Source organism: Gobio gobio (assembly GCF_949357685.1).
Source record: "Gobio gobio genome assembly, chromosome: 22".
Taxonomy (NCBI): domain Eukaryota; kingdom Metazoa; phylum Chordata; class Actinopteri; order Cypriniformes; family Gobionidae; genus Gobio; species Gobio gobio.
The window spans coordinates 9,241,081-9,265,266 of NC_137118.1; the positions used below are offsets into that span (position 1 = coordinate 9,241,081).

Genomic DNA, 24,186 nt, shown 5'->3' on the forward strand with positions numbered 1-24,186 from the left:
ATCAGTAAGACGGATGGATGGATGGATGGATGGATGGATGGATGGATGGATGAACCATCTGAAAGACAGATGAATGGATGGATGAATCATCAGTAAGACGGATGGATGGATGGATGGATGGATGGATGGATGGATGGATGGATGGATGAACCATCAGAAAAACGGATGGATGGATGAATCATCAAGAAAGATGGATGGATGAACTATCAGAAAGACGGATGGATGGATGGATGGATGGATGGATGGATGGATGGATGGATGGATGGATGGATGGATGAACCATCTGAAAGACAGATGAATGGATGGATGGATGAACCATCAGTAAGACGGATGTATGGATGGATGTATGGATGGATGTATGGATGGATGGATGGATGGATGGATGAACCATCAGAAAGACGGATGGATGGATGGACGAACCATCAGAAAGACGGATGGATGGATGAACCATCAGAAAGACGGATGGATGGATGAACCATCAGAAAGACGGATGGACGGATGGATGAGTCATCACGAAATAAGGATGGGTGGATGAACCATCAGAAAGACGGATGGATGAACTATCATTAAGACGGATAGATGGATGGATACTGTATTTAAACTAAAAAAATGTCAACTATAATATAACCGTGGTAGATTTTCAAAACCAATAAAAAGAATAAATTAACCAACACAAACTGCTATATATAACACATAAGAGCATGTGAGCTCTGGTCCACTCTCCACATCTGAGCATTAAAGTAAGTATTGATTTAGTCTGGAGCTACACCGGTGGTTTACTAATGCAGAGGCAGTCTTTATGCCCCGAGGCTTCAGCAGCACTGATTTAGTACTGACAGATTTATGTAAGCAATAATACCTGTGTGTACATTCCACACATTAAAGGACAGAACAGGAAACAGCACAAAGCATTTCTTCAGACAGCTGGCTCTCTGATGCTCCTGATACTGCTGACAGAGAACACCACTTTAGCTCAGTGTGTGACAGTTCTTGATGATCTACATGGTTTGGGGTGCATCTTCATGCTGCGTTCTGAAATTCGCGCCTGTGAGAGCTTATGCACGAGGGGGTGATTTTGTGTATTTAATGTGAATGCGCATGCCGTGTTGTGTGCTAATATTTGAGTTCCTCTAGACATAAACATTTGCCATTCTCCGACTATGAACATCTGTCAGACAGACGCGCATGCTGTCAGACATTCATTTCAAACTATAGACAGGTGTCTCTGTAGATATACTTCCTCCAAACAGGCATTTTCTCATATTCTCCACCTCCACCCAGGGCTATACTGTCATACAAACAATGTTGAGCAGAAAGCATCATGTCAGACATTAATCTCTGGTTCTCGGATGGTCTCAGCCTCAGGTACAGACCTCTCACAGTTCATTCACGGACCGTCTGATGCATACTGCACACAACTGTTTGTAACAGTGGTAAGAAAAGTTAGTTTCTTGAGCAGCAAATCAGCATATTAGAATGATTTCTGAAGGATCATGTGACACTGAAGACTGGAGTAATGATGCTGAAAATGTAACTTTGCCATCACAGGAATAAATTGCATTTTAAAACATATTAAAATAGAAAATTGTTTTAAATTGTAATAATATTTCACAATGTTACTGTTTTTGATTAAATAAATGCAGCCTTGGTGAGCACAAGTTCATGAACATTAAAAGAATCTTGCAGACCTTGACTGTGTGCGCATTGCTATGCTTTGTACTATATAGATGTATTATATTATATTATATTATATTGAGAGCTATACAATAGTATTCCCATTCATCACAATGGCAGTTGCTCAGCTGGTGAACATAATTAGAAATTTGCTCACACAATAGTTTTCAGCCAATCTCCAGAGCTGTAAAAAACGTCAAGTTAAAGTTCTTTTCAATGGCTTAAAAAGCAATTAATATAATATAATTAATATAATATAATATAATATAATATAATATAATATAATATAATATAATATAATATAATATAATATAATATAATATAATATAATATAATATAATATAATATAATATAATATAATTCATATAATATAATATAATATAATAATTAATATAATATAATACAGTGGGCAGAACAAGTATTTGATACACTGCCGATTTTGCAGGTTTTCCTACTTACAAAGCATGTAGAGGTCTGTAATTTTTAGGTACACTTCAACTGTGAGAGACGGAATCTAAAACAAAAATCCAGAATATCACATTGTATGATTTTTGAATAATGAATTTGCATTTTATTGCATGACATAAGTATTTGATCACCTACCAACCAGTAAGAATTCCGTCTCTCACAGACCTGTTAGGTTTTCTTTAAGAAGCCCTCCTGTTCTCCACTCATTACCTGTATAGAGTTCACCTGTTTGAACTCGTTACCTGTATAAAAGACACCTGTCCACACACTCAATCAAGCAGACTCCAACCTCTCCACAATGGCCAAGACCAGAGAGCTGTGTAATGGTGCGGTCACACCGGACGCGATTGACGCGAATAAATTGCGCTATTCGCGCGAAGGTGGACGCTTGAACATTTTGAGTTTACTCGCTTCATTCGCGCGTGAAATTCGCTTAATTCGCGTGTGACATTCACTGCACAACAGACGCGAATTCGCGTCATGGGCGGGGCTTCTGCCAGCCGGCTCGTCTCGTTGAGAAATGACTGACATGGGCTGTGTTTAGACGTCTTCTTTTGTCAAAATCTACTGTTAATGTGTGACAAAACTTAGTTTTAAGACTTTTTCAGTCTATAATGTAGTTGTTTAAAGCTGAAATCTGTGGTTTATTTATATAAAGAGTGCCTATTTGAACATTTTATCTGCCGTTTTCGGAGTTGTGAGCTCCAGCGGATCAGCGGCACTCAGCGCTCGTCAACGCCAGCGAAAGCAACCTTTCCTCGGCCAGTCCTTCTGACGTCTGCCACTGGCTCTGATGTCTCTGTGGTGTGTCTCGAGCTATAATTCATCTTGTAACTGGCGATCTTTGGTCTCATGAATCTGTAATTTGTTCCCTGGCAAATTGTTTAGGCTGAGGGCAAAGTGAAGTTTCATTACTTTTTTATTTTTAGGCTATAACTTTACGTTACAGTTGTAGTTGACTAGCACTGACTTTGAATGTTTGACTGAATTGTTTGCTTTATTTCGTGTATAGCTTATTATACCTCATTCGCGTGAATCGCGCTGCAGAATTTCGCGTCTCTGCATTGACTTAACATGTAAATCACTTGCGCAAATCGCGTCAATCGCGTCCGGTGTGAACGCCACATAAGGATATCAGGGATAAAATTGTAGACCTGCACAAGGCTGGGATGAGCTCCAGGACAATAGGCAAGCAGCTTGGTGAGAAGGCAACAAATGTTAGCGCAATTATTAGAAAATGGAAGAAGTTCAAGATGACGGTCAATCTCCCCTTGGTCTGGGGCACCATCCAAGACCTCACCTCGTGGGGCATCAAAGATCATGAGGAAGGTGAGGTATCAGCCCAGAACTACACGGCAGGATCTGGTCAATGACCAAAGAGAGCTGGGACCACAGTCTCAAAGAAAACCATTAGTAACACACTACGCCGTCATGGATTAAAATCCTGCAGCACACGCAAGGTCCCCCTGCTCAAGCCAGTGCATGTCCAGGCTCGTCTGAAGTTTGCCAATGACCCTCTGGATGGTCCAGAGGAGGAATGGGAGAAGGTCATGTGGTCTGATGAGACAAAAATAGAGCTTTTTGGTCTAAAGTCCACTCGCTGTGTTTGGAGGAAGAAGAAGGATAAGTACAACCCCAAGAACACCATCCCAGCCATGAAGCATGGAGGTGGAAACATCATTCTTTAGGGATGCTTTTCTGCAAAGGGGACAGGACGACGGCACCGTATTGAGGGGAGGATGGATGGGGCCATGTATTGTATCTTGGCCAACAACCTCCTTCCCTCAGTAAGAGCATTGAAGATGGGTCGTGGCTGGTTCTTCCAGCATGACAACGACCCGAAAACACAGCCAGGGCAACTAAGGAGTGGCCTCATAAGAAGCATCTCAAGGTCCTGGAGTGGCCTAGCCAGTCTCCAGACCTGAAGTCTGTATTGCCCAGCGACAGCCCCGAAACCTGAAGGATCTGGAAAAGATCTGTATGGAGGAGTGGGCCAAAATCCCTGCTGCAGTGTGTGCAAACCTGGTCAAGAACTACAGGAAACGTATGATCTCTGTAATTGCGAACAAAGGTTTCTGTACCAAATATTAAGTTCTGCTTTTCTTTTATGAATCATACAATGTGATTTTCTGGATTTTTGTTTTAGATTCCGCCACTCAAAGTTGAAGTGAATCTATGATAAAAATGACAGACTTCTACATGCTTTGTAAGTGGGCAAACCTGCAAAATCGGCAGTGTATCAAATACGTGTTCTCCCCACTGTTTATGTATTATATTATATTATATTATATTGAGAGCTATACAATAGTATTCCCATTCATCACAATGGCAGCTGCTCAGCTGGTACAGCTGGTGAACATAATTAGAAATTTGCTCACATAATAGTCACATACAATGAAAATTCTACACAAATTGTCTGCTGTTTTACAGTGTTTTCTGGATAACCTTTAACAAAGACCACTGACCACATTTGAATTTATTTCCCTGTGAAAGTATATTTTTGTAGTAAAATCTTAATTCCAGTAACCTATCATTGGTCATTTTGGTAACATGTTAGTTTAGGCAATGTGTCCACCAAAGCGTTTTTAGCCATCTGAAAACGCCTTGAGAGCATTTTGGCAGCGCAGCGTTTTTTTTCAGTTGAGACTCTTTGCTTGTTATAATACGGAATATCCGCAGAAGTGTTACTAGTATCTCATTTCACAGGTATTTTGCTGATACAATGTAAAGTATTTGCTCTGGCTCTTGTTTTAAATGATTTTGTTCCGTTATTATGCTTGCTGGTTTTCATCTGTTGACGTTGTACAAGCAGAATGTGACGGTTGGTCTGTGTTGTATTTGTCCAGCTCCTCCTCCGCTCTGATTGGACAGCTGGGTGAAAAGTGACAGTGACGAGCGCTGTGTTTTACTCAAAGTTGAACATTCTTCAACGCTCTGCGATCGGTAAAAAATGCTGAACGAACGAATGCCATTGTGAGGTAGAAAGCGCCACTCCATACCGCTCTCTCTCTGAGAGCTAATGAACATTCATTTCTTGAGTGTGAAATACTCGCTCAGCGCCTCGTTATGCTGCGTTCACACCAAACGCGAATAGAGCGTCAAAATTGCGTCTACCGCATCTAGTTGGACGCTTGAACATTTTGAATCAATTTGCGCGTCCACAGCAAATTGGACTCGCATATAAATCGAGCGTTTGAAGCGAAATAGACGCGCGTTCAAGGCGCTCCAGGAGAAATATGTCATAAAACACCACTTCATTTTCACTAAAACATATATGAATCATTAATAGCCACACAAATGTGGTCCAGGTAACGCACTACATAACCTTCACTGCATGTGTATTTAAATATCCTTAAAAAATAAAGTTATGAAACTTCTCTTTGCCCTCAGTCAAAACGATTTGGCAGACAACAAATTATAGATCCATAACACCAAAAATCGGCCGTTAGATCCACACAAGACGAACCACTACAGGACATCAGAGCCAGTGGCAAACGTCAGAAGGACTAGCCGAGGAAAGGCTGCTCTCGCCGGGGTTAATGAGCACTGAGCGCCCGGTGATCGCCTGGATCTCACAACTCCAAAAACGCAAGATTATTTTTTTAAAAATAGGCGCTCTCTTTATAAATAAACCACAGATTTGAGCTTTAAACAACTACATTCTCACCTGAAAAAGTCTTAAAACTACCTTTTGTGACACAATAGTATTTTTAAATTATGCAGGGTTTCTCATCACGTCACTTTACCACGTGACAGCAGCAAGCAGGCTCCTGATTGGTTAACGCGGCGCGAATTGACGGCAAAGTAAAAAAAATTCAACTCGGGTGTCAGACGCAAATTTGCTTGAAACGCGTGAATGCACAAAAAGCACCATTCGATAAAGCGCGTATTGCGCAAGACGCTCAATTTGAGTCAAATGCATCAAATTCGAACTGGCCGCGCGAATGAGGCGGAATCACGTCCATCGCGCGAAACGCGTCTAATGCGCGTCTAATGGAATGCCTTTCCATTGACTTAACATTGAAATAACTTGCTCCTGGCGCTCTATCCGCGTTTGGTGTGATGAGCATTACGCTCATGCCGTTCTAAAAACGCAGCGCTCCCATAGAAATCAATTGAATACGCCAGCCAGCCATGTGAAAAAAAGCCTTTGGTGGATACACGGCCTTGGGTTCAATTCTCACTATTAGCATGCATATTACTAGTATATTAGCTGTTTATTAGTACTTATAAAGCACATATTAATGCCTTATTCTGCATGACCTTATTCTACATTCCCAATCCTACCCAAATCTAAAGTGCGACCATCATTTTACATAAACAGAAAGAGACCACTTGATTTACAGTATAAATAGCCAGAATATCCTGCAGTCTGGCTATGTTTGACCATTTCCACTAGTTTTTGCAGTGCTCTTTATCTCTGCAGCAGAACATCTCTTCAGTTTTGATCTGCAATGTGCTCAGTCGCTGCCGGCCAAACAACACTGAGCTCGGCATCCGGACCTTGTTTGTTTTGATGCAGTTCATTAGCTCTCAGAGAGAGACAGCGGTATGGAGTGGAGCTTCCTACCTCAGTCCACCAGACTCGCCAACTTAATGAAAAAGCAACACCATTTAAAAACACAGCTGAACTACTGTCACGCAACTGAAAAATTTCTAGTTTATTCGCAAGATTTAGTTACTTCCCAACACTGTTTATCTCATACAGAGGTAGCGGCAAACCAGCTCTCGTGTTTAGCACACATACACACAACTGAGAGAGAGTAATTGAGTTTTGGACTGAATTTTCAGCTGTAGTTTTGACCTTCTTTCCTCGCTCGTTGAGATCTTCTCTCCAGCATTCGGAGATAAAAATCATTCCTGCATTGCCTGAGGGAGTCAACCTTTGTCTGTTTACCTGCCTCACATACACACACACACACACACACACACAGTCTTTTTCCTCAGTGTCTGATCATTTGGGGGAAGGTGCTCTGCTTTGCTGGAGTGATGTTTATCTCTCCATCTGCAGAGTAGTTAACCATTCTACATAAATCTAAAAGACACAGCGAATAGCCTAAATTTCACAGACTCTCTTCATTCTGTTCTGAAACCTTGATCGACAGAAAAATAAAAACATAAATGATACACAACCTACTTGAGCAGCCCAACTAGGGCCACCAGATCAATAATTCATGCGTAGGTATGTGCGAGTGTGTGTTCACCGGAGAGAAATAGAGGAATCGAGGAGAACAGGATGATACCGATTTAGGAGGCATGTAGAATTTCATACGGAATTTAATTATTGCTATTCACAGTCAGCATTTCAAATAGAAAGAATGCAGAAACAACCCTCTTCACACACACAAACACAAAGATGTCCACTGTGGCATGTCTCACTGTTTTTCAGCATCTCACGCGAGAATGTCGTGTTTTTGAAAGAAGTTAAAAGAAAGAATGAATTTGAAATGACCATGATGCTAAGCCAATGAACCAATGCTCTAAAATGAATATTAAAGAGAAAGCATTTTAAGGTCTGTAAGATTATTGTAATGTTTTTGAAAGAGGTGTCTTATGTTCAACAAGGCTGCATTTATTTGATCAAAAAATAACAGTAATGTTGTGAAATATTATTGCAATTTAAAAGAACTGTTTTCTATTTGAATATATTTTAAAATGTAATTTATTTGTGTGATCAAAGCTGAATTTTCAGCATCTACTCTAGTCTTCAGTGTCACATGATCCTTCAGTAATCATTCTAATGTGCTGATTTGGTGCTCAAGAAACATTTCTTCTTCTTATTATTAGCTTGTTTCCGCCACAAAATAATACATTTTAAAAGATACTTGCGACTTTTTTATCTCACAATTGTGAATTTAAGTCAGAATTGTGAGATCATGGGCCCTATTTTTACGATCTGAGCACATGGTCTGAAGTGCATGGCGCAGGTGCACTTAGGGCGTGCCCGAATAAATTTTGCTAGTTTAACAGTGGACAAAACGGTCTGCGCACCAGGCGCATGGTCCAAAAGGTCCAAAAGGGTTGTACCTAGTCTCTTAATGAGTCATGGGGGTTTTGGGCATAACACGCATTAAACCAATCACAGTCTCATCTCCCATTCCCTTTAAAAGCCATGTCCCATCGAGGATTTGCTATTTACAATGGAATTTGCGAGCGGAAAGACTGAACGCTTCTCCAGAGAGGAATCCTTTTATTTTTAATATTTGGCACGTTTGTGTGCGCATCGCTGTGTGTGTAATAAGCCGAGAGTATGTGGGTTGAGCACACGCCTATAGGCACATATTACTAACGCACCCTTTAAATAACACAAAAAATACTTTTTGTTGGTCAATGGCGCAGTCGTTTTCAGTTACCCCAAAATTGCAACGAGCCTTATCTCACAATTCTGACTTTATATCCCGCAATTCTGACTTTATATCTCGCAATTCTGATTTTATATCTCGCAATTCTGACTTTGTATCCCGCAATTCAGACTTTATAACTCGCAATTCTGACTTTATAACTCGAAATTCTGACTTTATATCCCGCAATTCTGACTTTATAACTCGCAATTCTGACTTTATATCACGCAATTCTGACTTAATAACTCTCAATTCTGACTTTATATCACGCAATTCGGACTTTATATCACGCAATTCGGACTTTATATCACGCAATTCTGACTTTATATCCCGCAATTCTGACTTTATAACTCGCAATTCTGACTTTATATCACGCAATTCTGACTTTATATCCCGCAATTCTGACTTTATATCCCGCAATTCTGACTTTATAACTCGCAATTCTGACTTTATATCCCGCAATTCTGACTTTATATCACGCAATTCTGACTTAATAACTCTCAATTCTGACTTTTTATCACACAATTCTGACTTTATATCACGCAATTCTGACTTTATATCCCGCAATTCTGACTTTATAACTCGCAATTCTGACTTTATATCACGCAATTCTGACTTTATATCCCGCAATTCTGACTTTATATCACGCAATTCTGACTTTATATCCCGCAATTCTGACTTTATAACTCGCAATTCTGACTTTATATCACGCAATTCTGACTTTATATCACGCAATTCTGACTTTATATCCCGCAATTCTGACTTTATATCACGCAATTCTGACTTAATAACTCTCAATTCTGACTTTATAACTCGCAATTCTGACTTTATAACTCGCAATTCTGACTTTATATCACACAATTCTGACTTTATATCACACAATTCTGACTTTATATCACACAATTCTGACTTTATAACTCGCAATTCTGACTTTATATCCCGCAATTCTGACTTTATATCACGCAATTCTGACTTTATAACTCGCAATTCTGACTTTATATCACACAATTCTGACTTTATAACTCGCAATTCTGACTTTATATCCCGCAATTCTGACTTAATAACTCTCAATTCTGACTTTTTATCACACAATTCTGACTTTATAACTCGCAATTCTGACTTTATAACTTGCAATTCTGACTTTATATCCCGCAATTCTGACTTAATAACTCTCAATTCTGACTTTTTATCACACAATTCTGACTTTATAACTTGCAATTCTGACTTTATAACTTGCAATTCTGACTTTATATCTCGCAATTCTGACTTAATATCCCGCAATTCTGTTTTTATATCCCGCAATTCTGACTTTATATCCCGCAATTCTGACTTTATAACTACCAATTCTGACTTTATATCTCGCAATTCTGACTTTATATCACGCAATTCTTACTTTATTACTCGCAATTCTGACTTTATAACTCACAATTCTGACTTTATAACTCACAATTCTGACTTTATAACTCGCAATTCTGACTTAATAACTCTCAATTCTGACTTTTTAATCACACAATTCTGACTTTATAACTCACAATTCTGACTTTATAACTCACAATTCTGACTTTATAACTCACAATTCTGACTTTATAACTCACAATTCTGACTTTATAACTCACAATTCTGACTTTATATCTCGCAATTCTGACTTTATATCACGCAATTCTGACTTTATAACTACCAATTCTGACTTTATATCTCGCAATTCTGACTTTATATCACGCAATTCTGACTTAATAACTCTCAATTCTGACTTTTTAATCACACAATTCTGACTTTATAACTCGCAATTCTGACTTTATAACTCACAATTCTGACTTTATAACTCACAATTCTGACTTTATAACTCGCAATTCTGACTTTATATCACGCAATTCTGACTTAATAACTCTCAATTCTGACTTTTTAATCACACAATTCTGACTTTATAACTACCAATTCTGACTTTATATCTCGCAATTCTGACTTTATATCACGCAATTCTTACTTTATTACTCGCAATTCTGACTTTATAACTCACAATTCTGACTTTATAACTCACAATTCTGACTTTATAACTCGCAATTCTGACTTTATATCCCGCAATTCTGACTTAATAACTCTCAATTCTGACTTTATAACTCACAATTCTGACTTTATAACTCACAATTCTGACTTTATAACTCACAATTCTGACTTTATAACTCGCAATTCTGACTTTATATCACGCAATTCTGACTTAATAACTCTCAATTCTGACTTTTTAATCACACAATTCTGACTTTATAACTACCAATTCTGACTTTATATCTCTCAATTCTGACTTTATATCCCGCAATTCTGACTTTATATCACGCAATTCTGACTTAATAACTCTAAATTCTGACTTTATAACTCACAATTCTGACTTTATAACTCACAATTTTGACTTTATAACTCGCAATTCTGACTTTATATCACGCAATTCTGACTTAATAACTCTCAATTCTGACTTTATAACTCACAATTCTGACTTTATAACTCACAATTCTGACTTTATAACTCACAATTCTGACTTTATAACTCGCAATTCTGACTTTATATCACGCAATTCTGACTTAATAACTCTCAATTCTGACTTTTTAATCACACAATTCTGACTTTATAACTACCAATTCTGACTTTATATCTCTCAATTCTGACTTTATATCCCGCAATTCTGACTTTATATCACGCAATTCTGACTTAATAACTCTCAATTCTGACTTTATAACTCACAATTCTGACTTTATAACTCACAATTTTGACTTTATAACTCGCAATTCTGACTTTATATCACGCAATTCTGACTTAATAACTCTCAATTCTGACTTTTTAATCACACAATTCTGACTTTATAACTACCAATTCTGACTTTATATCTCGCAATTCTGACTTTATATCACGCAATTCTTACTTTATTACTCGCAATTCTGACTTTATAAGTCGCAATTCTGACTTTATATCACGCAATTCTGACTTTATAACTCGCAATTCTGACTTTATATCCCGCAATTCTGACTTTATATCACGCAATTCTGACTTTATATCACGCAATTCTGACTTTATATCACACAATTCTTACTTTATAACTACCAATTCTAACTTTATATCTCGCAATTCTGACTTTATATCTCGCAATTCTGACTTTATATCTCGCAATTCTGACTTTATATCTCGCAGTTCTGACTTTAAAACTCTCAATTCTGACTTTATATCCCGCAATTCTGACTTTATATCACGCAATTCTGACTTTATATCACGCAATTCTGACTTTATATCACACAATTCTGACTTTATAACTACCAATTCTGACTTTATATCTCGCAATTCTGACTTTATATCACGCAATTCTTACTTTATTACTCGCAATTCTGACTTTATAACTCACAATTCTGACTTTATATCTCGCAATTATGACTTTATATCTCGCAATTATGACTTCATAACCTTCAATTCTGAGAAAAAAAAAATCTGAATTTTATTTTTTATTCTGTTGCGGAAACAAACTTCCATAGAAAAACGTTTGCTGTGCTGAAAAAAAGTTGTCTTGCTGCTGAATGAAAGTAATTAATAAAAAAAAAAAAATGTGTATACTGGGTAAAATAGATATTTTACTATTATAATAGTCATTTAACTATTTTTATTGATACTTTTCATTACAGAATAGAGTATATAAATGAACATTTGTGTTGACTTTGTATTGCAACAAACTCAAATTGTTAAAAAGCAACAAAGAAACATACACGTGGCGAAAATGAGGTAGAGGGCAGAATAATGTTGCTTCCTACCTTGTGATGCTGTAATATGCTTATGATGTCTTAAAATGTTTTATACAGTAATTAGCTCACTTGGTTTTAAGCTCTCATCTTGATACGGCATACAGTATATTGTATCTTTCACAGCTCGTTCTGGATTAATTAAAGACAAATATTAAATTACACTTATCTTATAATAAATGTTTAAAGCCTTTAGGAGCCTTGTAACCTCTACGTTAAGCATAAATTATCACAATAGGCTGAAATGATGCACTCATTTGCAGCTCTACCCCTCAATTTAAAGAGTGTTTTGCTATTGCATGCTGTTGATTGATGTCTTGGTGGTTTTAGCCCAGATTTACTGATAACAGCCTCAAAAAGAGGCAGATACGATCTAATACCCTTAGGATATTTGTACCACGGACAAGAGGATTGCCCCAGAAAAAACTTCAGTAGCCTGAGGTGTACTGATTGTGTGTGAGAAAGAGAGGTTTTAAAATTAAGATAAAGAGTCAGAAAGACATGCCAAAACAAAGTGCCAAGAACATTCACTAATTACACGCTCCCTTTCTTAAACGCACACACACACACACACACACACACACACTATTTACGCTTTAATAAACACTATTTGTCAGATGTACCAAATGCAGCATGCTCAGCTGAACTTAACTTGATGAAAGCTTTCACCTTCGTGTCACATGGGAATTACCGCTAATCCACATTCAGCGTCGAGCAGCACAGGGATTCAGACACACAGCGGTATATACACATATGTTAATGTATAGTTTCCTAGTGATAGTGAGCCAAAGGATGAACTCTATCCCTTCCAGCTCTCTCCTGAGAGCAATTTCACGCTCTCTGTCTGAGGTGGGCTAAGCCAGCAGCTCCTATTTCCCTCAGAAAACTTTTGAGAGGTGCCATAATAACAGCAAAACAGAGATAAAAGAACAAAAATATGTTCGCTTTCCACAGAAAAATAATTAATTCTCTTGCTTTGAGGAAAGAAGGCTTTAGAATAACTCAACTTTATCTGTGATTTCAGGCCTCAAAACGCTGGAGGAGAAAGAGACTCCACTGCAAACTTCAGTGTTGCCCATTTACATGTGCATTGTGTCTATTCTGGGTTCATCCGCTGGCTGCTGTGTGCGCATGAGACACATGAAAATTCCGTCGATATACGAGGCTTTGGAGAAAGATAAATTGCTCCTTAAATACCACTGTGTGTTGAACTAACAAATACATATCTGTTGAGCATGATATGGACTGTGAATAGCTCTAATCTGTATGGTTCACAGACTGAATTGTGAGTCTGCCTCATCTTTTTTATGTTTTATTAAAAGAAAATGTTCTATATTTTAGAGACGCAATGATTGCAATTTTCTTGGCCGATTTTTTTGTAAGTGTGACCTGCCGATACCGATTTTTTCCGATTCCGATTTTCTTTCAATTAACTATAATTGACAGCATATACAAACAAATATCACATTTTCTGCAACACAATTTTATTTTCATAAAAAACAAGTAAAAAGACAAACAACAGCACAAATAAATGCAATAGAATAAAGAGAGATATGAAATAAACACAAATTATTAATTTGTTTACAATAATAGGGCCCTATGAAATATATCTATTTTTTTTTACACAAATTCTGTTTTGTGTATTTTAGTTTTTATGGTAATCAAATTAAGGCATACAAAATTAAAGGAACACTCCACTTTTTTTGAAAATAGGCTAATTTTCCAACTTCCCTAGAGTTTTCGAATCAATTCAGCCGTTCTCCGGGTCTGGCGGTAGCACTTTTAGCATAGCTTAGCATAGATCATTGAATCTGATTAGACCGTTAGCATCTCACAAAAAAAAAATGACCAAAGAGTTTCGATATTTTTCCTATTTAAAACTTGACTCTTCTGTATTTACATCGTGTACTAAGATCGACGGAAAATGAAAGGTTGCGATTTTCTAGGCCGATATGGCTAGGAACTATACTCTCATTCCTGTGTAATAATCAAGGAACTTTGCTGCCGTTTGGGTGCAGAGGTGCAATGATATTACGCAGTGCCTGAAAATAGTCCCCAGCATGCTCCCTGTGCAAGCAGGTTGTCACGTTGGTTATGGTGACGGAAGTTAGCCTATTTTCAGGAGCTGCGTATTATCATTTCGCCTGCTGCATATGCTAGCCATATCAGCCAAGAAACTCGCAACTTTTCATTTTCCGTCGGTCTTAGTACACGACGTAACTACAGACGAGTCAAGTTTTAAATAGGAAAAATATTGAAACTTTGGTCTTTTTTTTTTGCGAGATGCTAACGGTCTAATCAGATTCAATGATCTAAGCTAAGGTATGCTAAAAGTGCTACCGGCTGAATGGATTCAAAACGGTAAAACGCAACTGTTTAACTCTAGGGGAGTTGGAAAATGTTTATTTTCAAAAAAAGTAGTTTGTTCCTTTAATTTATTTTCAATCAAATGAAATTTAAATAAACCCTTCCATTTTTTGGCAAACAACGTGCTGCACAACAGAGGTTTACAGTTAAAATTAAAACATAGAAGAAAAATTGTGTGTTTATTCCTTTAAAAATAAAGTTATAAAAATTATTGTATTGTTGTTATTAGTATTAGTATTAGTATTACATTAAGACATGCATTATACTGTATAATAGCAATACAATAGTACATAGTGCTATATAAAAGTAATATATTTATTTCACAAGTTAAACCAAACTTTTATTTTGACTAGTTTCTGTGAAGATCTTGAAGTTTCTGTGTATATGATATGACTAGTTTTCCTCAAATTAAACGGTAAAATGTTCATGAAGTGACTCTCAGAGCAGCTATAGAGAAGTTTGTGCGTTAATGTCATCATATGCATATAACGGCGCATGATTTGTGTGTTATAAACGTATTTGTGCGTCTGCGCCATTCATGCACACAGAACAAGTAGGATTCATATTGAAATATTAATATTTAATATTTAATATTCACAGATACTAATCCATATCGCAATGTGATTTAAATGTACTGACCTACTTTTGATTTATTCATCCAAAATTTGACAAATTCCGTGACATTCGGAAATGCCGATCATGTGGAAAATCGTCCGATTCCGATCCCTGACAGATCTCTACTACATTAATTTAACATTTTTGCACTTATTATTGATAAAAAAAAGAAGAACAGAGAGAGAGATTATGAGGGGGAAAAAATGGAACAGGAAATGACACGAGCCAGACTCAAAACTCAAATTTCCCACATTGCACCACAGCCCCAAGAGCTCACAAGAGCCACAGCTCCGACTTATTCAGCCCATTTACGACTCGGATGTGAGTTTGTAACTTTCTTTGTTCAGGTCACGTGTATATATCATCAAACTGTCAATATTAGAATCAATACTTCCTGGAGAGAAAATTCCCCATTCCTTTAAATGTTTACTTTGAATCATACAAAAGCAAACAAGAACTTACCGTCGTCCTGGTCCGGCAGTATGCGGATATGAACAGTGGGGAATGCTGGCCCCAGACGGCCACCCATAGGCATACTGAGGGTCACGTTGAAGCTCTCCTCGCCCTCATACAGCGAGTCGTCAATGATCACCACACGACAATGCTTCTCCGTCTCATCTTTATCAAAGTGCAGAATGCTGGCCTGCTCCTCTGGACGGGAGATGTAGTCAGAGTAGGACAGAACAGAAGTGGGGACGGTTCCTGTGGCAGAGCCTGCAGCAGGCACAGAAAGGACACATGCAGGGAATTCATTCAAATCCACATAAAGCGTTTACAGATGCTTTAAAAGGAAGTGAAAGACACATCTGAGGAAATGTTGCAAAAAAAATCTTTAAAGGGAAAGTTTACCCAAAAATCACAATAAAATGTTTCAAAAAATGACTGTCATTCTTTACGAACCCTTGTTGTGAACCCTTTTTTTTCAATGGGACACAAAAGTAGAAAAACAAAAAGTAATGTTGTTTCGGAATGAATGGCACTGACAAAACCATTTCATCACATAAAGAAAGGCTAGAGACAAGCTTCTGAGGACAGGAAAAATCATAGTAAATAATGACAAATATCTAGTCTGTTTGTCGCAAAAAGCTATTGCATAACTTCGGAAGACTCCATCCATCCATCCAAAATATTTACTTTTATATTCCACAGATAAAATAGGACAAACATTTTTTGGGGGGTTGAACTATACCCCTTCAACCAGTTTTGAAAACAAGAATATTGGTCAGGTCAAGTGTTACGAATCATAAATTATTTACAGTACTTGTACCCCGAGATTTTAAATTGTAAACATTCAATAAATGTAATGAATTTCTCAACATCAAGTTGTTGGCATAAAAATTTAAATGACATAGAATGTAAAATTAAATGTATGATTTTTTTTATAATGATTTGTATAAGATGTTGTAGAGGCTATTTTGATCGTTTAATTTACAATTAACATGTTTTAATTTTTAATGATGCTTATTTAATTTAGCATTGCATTTCTATTGCAATTTCAAAAACTTCCTGCAGTCCCATCACTAAAAAAAGCATGACATTAAAATTAGCATTTGTATCTGTACATACAATTGGCACATTTGTCTCATTTTATAATCTTTTATACACAATTACAAGTTCCAGTTTATTTTTTGTGCAAAAAAGTTCTAAGTAGAAGTTAATAATTTTGGCCATGATAATCTGCCATTCTATTAAACATAAAGACTGTCTGTATTATAATATACCAGGCCACCTTCTTCCATTGCCCCGTGGTCCAGCTGATGCTCATGTGCCCACTGTTGGCGCTTTCGGCAGTGGATAGGGGTCAGCATGGGCGCCCTGACTAGTCTGCGGCTATGCAGCCCCATACGCCCCATACATCCCACAAGAGCTGCAGTTTTGAAGATGCTCTGACCCAGTCGTCTAGCCATCACAATTTGGCCCTTGTCAAACTCGCTCAAATCCTTACGGTTGACCATTTTTCCAGATTCCAACACATCAACTCTGAAGACAAAATGTTCACTTGCCGACTAATATATCCCCCCCACTAACAGGTGCCGTGATGAAGAGATAATCAGTGTTATTCACTTCACCTGTCATAATGTTATGCCTAATCAGTGTATATAAGATTGTATATGTTGTATATTGCACCTTGCTGAGTGTGACAGACCACCATCAGTTCCTCAGTGACATCTCCCCTCCTGTGCACCGGGATCATGAGTTCTCCGATATCTTCTTCCACGGCAAAGCTGGCCTGAGAAAAGAACACTGTGGACTCTGTCAAAGGGAAAAGAAGATATGACTCAGTATTAGGACTGCCGTTCTGTTATATCAGTCACAGAGGGATTTAGCAGCTCCCTGTCAGAAAGACTATTACCGCAGGGCTTTAAAACACCACAGGCGGTGGATTGATTCTTCAATATATAATTATTTCAAATCATACGGCTCTATACTGGCCGTGTAATGCACATTTATCTAGCACAAAAGGCACAAACACATTTTGTATGAGAAAATAGATTTTTCATATTGAGCGCTTCATATTAGGTTTTTAGTGGCCTTTGGACCATGCGGCATCGATATCTGTCCTTACTGGCTGTGTATTGCAGTGTAAACCGTCTGACTGAGTGGGAGCTTTTTCAGGCATTGCTATTTTCAAATACCGTAGGTCAGGATTGAGTCAACACCTAAACAGATTTTTTATAGCACACTGAACTGATGGAGAAAATAAAAACTCTAGCCAGAGACGGAAAATCTATAGAAAAGACTTAACTAGTGAAAGCCTGGTGATGTTTTTGAAACAGAGGCACACAGGGACCAATAAGAAAAAAAAGATCCCTCTTTGCGTGGCCTGTCCTGCCCCAGATCCTTCTATGCAATTATACATGATCCTTTGCAAACATCTCCAATCATCAAGTCTGCAAGCGGTCTTTTGGCACAGAGGGAGAATGGAGGTGAAAAATGGAGCAACTAGCTGTTCAAGTCATAGGTAAAATGGAGGGAAAGAGTGAAGAAAACAACCCATTTAGATGGATGCATTTTCAGTGACAGCTTTGAATGTTAAAAAATATAAAAGTACATTCGATAAATACAGATGCAAAATGTGTGATAAAATTAACTAAACTGGCTAGTTTTAAACAAATCAAATGTTTATTTTTTTTACACAAATTGCAGTGTTGATGCTCAACCCTGTTATTATTTAAAAAAAAGAAAATCAAACATTTTGCTTTCATTTATAGGAAATATGAGCTATCTATATTTGGTCTAAAACTAGATAGCCCCTATTGAATTTCAACTTAATTTAGGCGAAATTTGCAACCCTGTAACAAATGCTGGCATATTTTTTCAAATATATTCTTTTAATTTGGTCTCTTTATGTTTCATGTTTATTATATGCACATTGCTTGAATACAACCTCAAATCAATGGCTTTAATCTTTAGACAGGGTTGCAAAAGATTCAAACCTCATAGAAAACTGCCCATATAATATTTACAGTAGTTCGACCCTTTGATTGACAGGTCTTTCAGAAAACGTCAATCATCCATTTTCCATTTTTTTAAAATGAAAAAAGAGAAAGACAGCAGTTACTAGCAACAATTTATCCACCCCAGATTTTTTTTTGCAGTCACATGACATCCTCTGCAAATCCTCTGCAAAACCAAAACATTGTTCACTGTTCAGTCTCTGAATTTTGTGCAGACTGAGTGACTGCTCTGCTGATAAAAGAATGAATCTTACAGCCCTCAAGACTCAAACGCTGGCTCTGAGAAAAGAATAACAATGAGGCAAATGTATGTAGCCTCTCAGGTATAAGGCTTATGCATTGAGAGAGACTATGTCTTACCCTCACACAGAAAACCTTCATGCATCAAGGGCCAAAATAATGACCTTGTTTTGTAAGGAACAAAAACAAGACCGATTAGAAAGTAAAATCCTGTGCATTTATATTCAGCTCTTGGTTGAGTCCTCTGCAGACAGGCGGTCAAATTACTTTTCATTGACAGAATAGCATGCTAAGAAAGGATTTATTTTAATTATATACATGTCAATCATAACAGATTCTTCATAAAAAGTATTGCAGTACTTTTCTATATTACCTTTGAATGAACACACAAATATATATTGCATTAGGTAACCTTCCTTCCTTCCTTCCTTCCTTCCTTCCTTCCTTCCTTCCTTCCTTCCTTCCTTCCTTCCTTCCTTCCTTCCTTCCTTCCTTCCTTCCTTCCTTCCTTCCTTCCTTCCTTCCTTCCTTCCTTCCTTCCTTCCTTCCTTCCTTCCTTCCTTCCTTCCTTCCTTCCTTCCTTCCTTCCTTCCTTCCAATATAAACTTTATTTAAGATATATTATTTAAAATGTCATATACAGTTTTGCTTCAAGAAAATGTATCTTGTTTTAAAGATTACAGGCCCTATCATACACACGGCGCAATGCGACGGCAGGCACAACGCAAGTGTTTTTTGCTAGTTTCAGCCAGACGCAGCTATCATTTTCTCGTCCAGCTCCACGTTGTTTAAATAGCAAACTCACTTACGCCCATCTGTTCGCCCATGGGCGTGCTGGTATGGAAATGTGGTGTGTTCAGGCGCATTGTTGGGGTGTTGCTATTTTGAGGCAACTGAAAACGACTGTGCCATTGACCAACAAAAACCTGGTCTAAAGTCAATAGCGCAGTATTTTTAGTGTTATTTAAAGGCCGCGTTAGTAATATGCGCCTATATGCGGGTGCACAACTCACATAGACTCTGCTTATTACACACAGGGACGCGCAGCAGCACACAAACATTTTAAATATTACATATATGCATTTGCATTTACATTTACATTTATGCATTTAGCAGACGCTTTTGTCCAAAGCGACTTACAACTTGGGGGTACAATAAGCGATTGGTCGTGAAGAGTCGAGTGAGCGCAACAAGTGCCTGAAATACTTAGTCCGTGTACATTTCTCAGAGTAGCACAGGCTAGAGTAGGGAGGGAAAAGGGAAGAAAGAATTATTATTATTTTTATTTTTTTTAAGAGGTTAAGTGCTCATGGAAGAGATGAGTTTTTAGTTGACTTTTGAATGTTGTCAACGAATCAGCGTTTCGGATGGCGGTGGGAAGATCATTCCACCAGCTGGGAACGTTGAATGAAAATGTTCTGGAAAGGGATTTTTTGCCTCTCTGTGATGGTACTACAAGCCTTCGCTCCTTAGCTGAACGAAGGCTTCTGGTGGGGGTGTGGAGTCGGAAAAAAAAAAGTCGTGTGCGGGCTCTGTAGGCAAGCGTCAGCGCCTTAAACTTGATGCGAGCAGCTATCAAGCTATCTATTTTAAATATTAAAAATAGAAGGACTCCTCTTTGGAATTCATCACCATGTAAATAGCGAATCGGCCATGGTGCAAGTGCAACAGGCTTTTAAAGGGAATGGGAGATGAGGCTCTGATTGGTTTATTGCACATTATGCCCAAAACACACCCATGACTCATTAAGAGACTAGGTACAACCCTTTTAGACCATGCGCCTGGCACGCCGACCATTTTTTCCATCCTTAAACTAGCAAAAGTGGATTCGGACACACCCTAAGCGCTTCAGACCATGCGCTCAGATCTTTAAAATAGGGCCCATATAGTTTTAATACTGATTTAGAAAAGTATTTATTGCAGTATTTATAAAAAAAAGTATTGCAGTACTTTTCTATATTAACATTGAATGAACACCTTCCTTCCTTCCTTCCTTCCTTCCTTCCTCCCTTCCTTCAATTTAGTATGGCTTATGTTTAAACAAAGAAAAAACGAATACATTTAAAATAAGTCTAAATGTCCTACACAGTTATGCTTCAAGAAAATGTATCTTGTTTTAAATATATATAGTTTTAATACTGATTACTGAGTACTGAGAAAAGTATTTTTTGCAGTGTAGTTTGTTTGACCTTTTCAAGCAACACGATCTTTTAAACGAAGTATTTCGGTGTTCCAGCAGGAAAAGGTAAAGCCATTTAAACTCATTAAACGTTTTTTTCAACATAAGACATTACATCCAGAAAGAAAAGTTGCAGTAAGCATCTTTAAAATGCTTTTTTAGCCTCTCCTTTTCCTTAATTGCTCTTTACTCTAATGTGCAGTGAAAGGTTCTGGCTGTAAAGCAGGAAGCTTGTCACATCACAGCCATCCCAGTCACAGATGTGACTCCAGATGCAGGCTTTTGTCTGAGCCCGCGGGTCGGTGTAAGCCATCATGTGTGAACGACTCTGTGGCAACTAGGTCAGACAGGTCTCCAAAGGCCCTTGTCGGAAGAAAAATCACCGCCCTCTTGCCTTCAAATATTAATGGCTGACCTCACACTGCCACACATACACACGCGAACGCTAAAAGTATAATTAACCTGAGAGGAAAAAACTGCACGTGGAGCAACAGGACCCCAGCATGCCGTCCGCCCCATCCTCCCCTCCCTCTCGCCATTAGAAAGAGCAGCCAGACTCCGTCACGTTAAGCCTCCCATGGGGCATCAGCCTCAGCAAACAAACCCCACCGTAAGACTGATAATTAGCTCACTGGGGAAGCAGCAGAGTTTTCTTTCTTTTTTTTCTAAGGAGAAAAAACTTCTGCATAGATAGCGAGGTTTAAGTAACATTTAGATGGAAACTATTGCAGCGTTTGGGATTATAGATGAAAATTTTAATTATCCAGGGATCCTGAGGAGACGATAAAGACAAAAAAACACACAGAATAAAACAACATAAGCCTCCGGTTATTCACGCTTCACATCTAAATACGCCCGTAATTGTGAGAATATGAGATGATGTCGTGATGATGAACAGGCTCTCGGCTAGAAAACAGACAGACAGTGAGACGAACGCGGTTTGATCAACAGACTGACAAAGCCATATTTTGTAACAAGAGCTGCTTGGAGATAATAAAAAAAGTGTTTTTGATGACAGGTTTATCTCATTACGGCTTTCTCTTGCTTTCTCTGTTTGGGTCTATGCAGACAAAAGTGCAGCGTCCCCTCTGAAATGACCCCTCGAAAACCGTGCAACTAACTTTCAAATGCGAATGGTTTAATTACAGAGGGAGCCAGTGCAGACCTGTCAAACTTTTCTCAAACACCCGTCATCAATTTACATATAATCGATGAGACGCTTTCAAAACAAGACAGAGCTTTGCGGAGAACTCGAGATGAAAATAGGGGCCGCCGATATCTGGGGGTGGGCGGTGTGCGCTGAAAGCTCGCAGGTAGGAAGAGATATCAAATGCTATGATAATTGAGGTCCATTGAAAGAAAAATGCATCTGCAATATGGAGATAAGGCCAGTGTTTTTATCTGCAACATTGGAAAATTGATACAAAAAATAAAAAAATAAATAAGTGAAATAACCTGGGATGTTTTTAGCAGGTCTGTTGTTTTGTTTGGTCTCTTGAACATCCTGCCTGCCTCTGACTCACTTCTTCAGTAGATGTATATTAAGCAGCTAAAGTGGAGATGTTTGGATATTTTCTAAGAATTAAAGGGGGGGATATAATGCCATTTCATGCATTCTGAGTTTTATACACTGTTAAAGACTTGGATTCCTATGCTAAACATGGGCAAAGTTTAAAAAAAATAAGTTGGATGTTTGATGGTTTCTCACAAGTTACGGAAAGTTTTTTTTCAAGTATGGGCCTATGTGACGTCAACAAGGGCGGAATTTCCTTATACGGGCATTTCTCCCGGAAGGGCACTCGCCCATCAACGCTCTTTGCTCGGCTTTAGGGAAGTCGTCGGCTGCGCTGCACAGGTCACAGGACTTCACGAAATCAACAATGTCACCAAAGAAGTGTGTTTTTGTTTGTCAGGGCAAGACAACCCTGTTCAGCTTCCCAAAGAACCCAGCGTTAAGGGGTCAGTGGATGGAGTTTGTTTTTCCAGAGCAGCAATGGAGTTTCGCAAGTGTTTTTGTTTGTTCCCTGCATTTCTGCGACTTTTTGTTTTATAAACAAGGCCCAGTTCAACTCCGGATTTGCAGATCGTCTAATGCTGAAAGATGGAGCAGTCCCAGCGATAAAGAATCATGGTCATGCGTTGGAACCTCAGGCGGTGAGTAAAACTGCTTCAAATGTCTGTGTGTTGTTGGCTATTGGCGTGTAAGTGCACATCAAGTAAACAACATGAACTTATAGTTAATTTATCAATACATCCTGCTGTAGTCGTTGTTGCTGCTGCTCCTCTTCAATTTCAGTCTCTGAATCTGATTCTGGATCATATATGCATGGCTGATAATCTAAAAATATCTTCTTTTATGTTCAGCAGAACAAAGAAACTCATACAGTTTTGGAACAACTTGAAGATGAGTAAATGACGACAGAATTTTCATTTTTGGGTGAACTATCCCTTTAAGACCGGTCTCGAGTACTACAACACTAGTGGGCGGAACTAATGTGCAAATAGCAATCTCATTGGCTGGCACTCATTTATTACCATCCATGTTTTGATTTCAGCAAAACAGTTTAGTTCTAATTATTCTTTCAAGCCATTTTCAAGTTTACACCTGATTTACTCAACAAAAAAAAAAGGTCTAAACACTGTCACTTTTAAAACATTGTCTTGTTTGAGCAGCCTGACAACAGTAGCATATTGACTCGGCCAATGATGTGAGTTTAAAATATGTATTCACAATGTTACTGCTTTTACTGCATCAAATAAATTAAGCCTTGGTGGGCATAAGAGACTTTTAAAACATTTAAAAATCGAACCAACACCACACTTCTGAACAGTGATTGTACGTCACCTTTGGACTTTTCGTCACATCTGAATGCTTATTAGCATTTAAAAAAGAACATTAGCTGACCTTTTATTTCATTTTAACTGGTTACCATTTATAAAGGAGGCCACAGAAGGTTGGCGCCAGAACATAAAAAACAGTTTCTGCTCAGAATAAACCAAAATGAAAAACATTTTGTTCCAAATCCTACTGTTCTGTGATGCTCAGTGGTGCAGAAAATACTCTTCAGCTG

General features: G+C 38.1%; 1 protein-coding gene across 1 annotated transcript in view; it reads right to left on the reverse strand.

Annotated features, from left to right (window-relative positions):
* frem2a (FRAS1 related extracellular matrix 2a) overlaps nt 1–24,186 on the reverse strand; it is a gene marked incomplete at both ends in the record, with an annotated part of 129,040 nt that overhangs the window by 62,908 nt on the left and 41,946 nt on the right. The window contains 2 exons of the mRNA XM_079803915.1: nt 15,701–15,952; nt 17,366–17,491. Of these exons, the coding sequence (XP_079660041.1) occupies nt 15,701–15,952; nt 17,366–17,491 (378 nt within the window). The remainder of the gene's footprint in view (nt 1–15,700; nt 15,953–17,365; nt 17,492–24,186) is intronic.